General features: G+C 36.4%; 1 protein-coding gene across 1 annotated transcript in view; it reads left to right on the top strand.

Annotated features, from left to right (window-relative positions):
• Positions 1-300: 300 nt before the first annotated feature.
• LOC106879259 (translocon-associated protein subunit gamma) overlaps positions 301-2,022 on the top strand; it is a 6,325-nt gene continuing 4,603 nt past the window's right edge. The window contains exon 1 of the mRNA XM_014928757.2: positions 301-541. Coding sequence (XP_014784243.1) covers positions 394-541 — 148 coding nt within the window. The 5' untranslated portion in view covers positions 301-393. The remainder of the gene's footprint in view (positions 542-2,022) is intronic.

Genomic DNA, 2,022 nt, shown 5'->3' with positions numbered 1-2,022 from the left:
AATAAATAAAAAGTCAATTCGTTCGACAAAACCCTTCGAGGTTGTGCCCCAGCATGGCCTCGGTACAATGACGGAACCAAGTAAAGTGGAAAAAAAAAACATCACAAAAAAAAAATCAAGCCACAGCCATAATTCAGAAAAGATTAAATAAATAAATTAATTAATTAATTAATTAATCAATAAAGCTTTTCGGGTTCCAAACGAAATGATTCCAGCAGCGAGAAGTAACAAAAAGAAAAAGAAAAAGAAAAAATTCGTTGGACAAGCCGTTAAGTTATCTACCCTTAGAAACTGCCATCGCCAAGTGGTGTCACTGTAGTCCTTACACTCTATCACACACACCTTCTTTTCTGCTCTTTCGTTCTTTCCATCAATCGTGATCCATCATCAAACATGGTCAGTGGTCGCGCCTCCGGACACAAACAGAACAAACTGACACGGGAGGAGGAACTCCTCTTGCAAGATTTCAGCCGAGATGTCTCTACGAAATCATCTGCTTTGTTCTACGGAAATGCTATGATTATCTCGACCATACCAATCTGTAAGTTTCAACATTTCGACAACACACTTTGTGTGTTTCCTTTTTAAGTGCCACGTCAGCCGTTGCCATTTGGTGAAGCTGTTTGGAGACCCTCGCTAAGATGCCTCCCCATATGTCTTGGCCAGTGTGTGTGTGGGGGTTCTTAATTAAAGCATCTTCAGCTAATTTAAACATTTAATATTATCGCGTAAGTTATTCATTTCACACACCAGCTGGTCGGTAGTTATTAATGTCGAGTTTGCATTTGTTATGATCGTTGCTTTACATGAGACGGGAATTGAAGAATTGCCGGATTTATATAGACACACACGTATAATAAAATATATATAAATATATATATATACATTATATATATATATATATATATATACGTACACGCACACGAGTATATAAACGTAAGAAAGTATAAATATATACACACCCACACTATATAAATAAGAAAGTGTGTGTATATATATATATACAGGGTGTCCACAAAGTTTGGGTACATAGGGATTAATACATGCTTTAAGAAATTATTATTTCTTATATTTAATTGTTTATGTTATGATTTTATTTACTCCATGTACCCAGACTTTGTGGACACCCTGTATAGAGAGAGAGAGAGAGATTTATATACATACAGTTTATAACCGTGAAGTATATATACACTCACAGACATGTCTCTACATGTATACACACGTAGATACATACATACGTACACAATATATATATATATATATATATACATATAAACATGAGAAAGTATAATCGTTCTAGGTAGATTCCCTTCCGTCGCTACATTTTCCCTCTACGTCTGGTCGTTCAAACGACGAAAAGGATACACCTTTTCTTGTCTCAGAATAATCACATTTAGAGACAAACTCCAGAGGTAGAAGCTGGAAATGATTACACACAAACATTGAATGAACAAGAATCTTCGTGATTTTTAAAAAATCCAACTGTTCTGATCCAGCATACCTTTAATCAAAGATGTTTACAGGTGTTTCCATCTTCTCTTTTTACCTCTGTATCTCTTTTACACGCTACAGCTGATTCGTCGTATACCCAGTTTTTTTTATTCCAGCTCATCTCACTTCCGTTGTTGTTACACGTAGCATCACAAAATCCAATGGAACAGGGTCACCTCATTTTTCCTCCAGTTTTTACACATCCTCCTTATTTCAATGTCCATGTTTCGCTTCAGGTGCAGACGTGGTTGTGTGGCTTATAAAGCTTGTCGCCCAACCATGTGATCTTGGGTTCAGTCCCACTACGTGGCACCTTGGACAAGTGTCTTGTACTATAGCCCCGGGTCTACCAAAACCTTATTTATGAGTGGATTTAGTAGACAGAAGCTGAAAGAAGCCCGTCGTATGTTATATATATATATATATATATATATATATAACATATATATATATATATATATATGTGTGTGTGTGTGTGTTTATCCCTCGTCTCCGTTCGTCTAGATCAGGGGTTTTCAAACTGTGGTCCGC

This window comes from Octopus bimaculoides, chromosome 25 (assembly GCF_001194135.2).
Source record: "Octopus bimaculoides isolate UCB-OBI-ISO-001 chromosome 25, ASM119413v2, whole genome shotgun sequence".
NCBI lineage: Eukaryota > Metazoa > Mollusca > Cephalopoda > Octopoda > Octopodidae > Octopus > Octopus bimaculoides.
The sequence above is the reverse complement of the archived record's forward strand: the minus strand, read 5'-3'. Positions and strand labels throughout refer to the sequence as shown.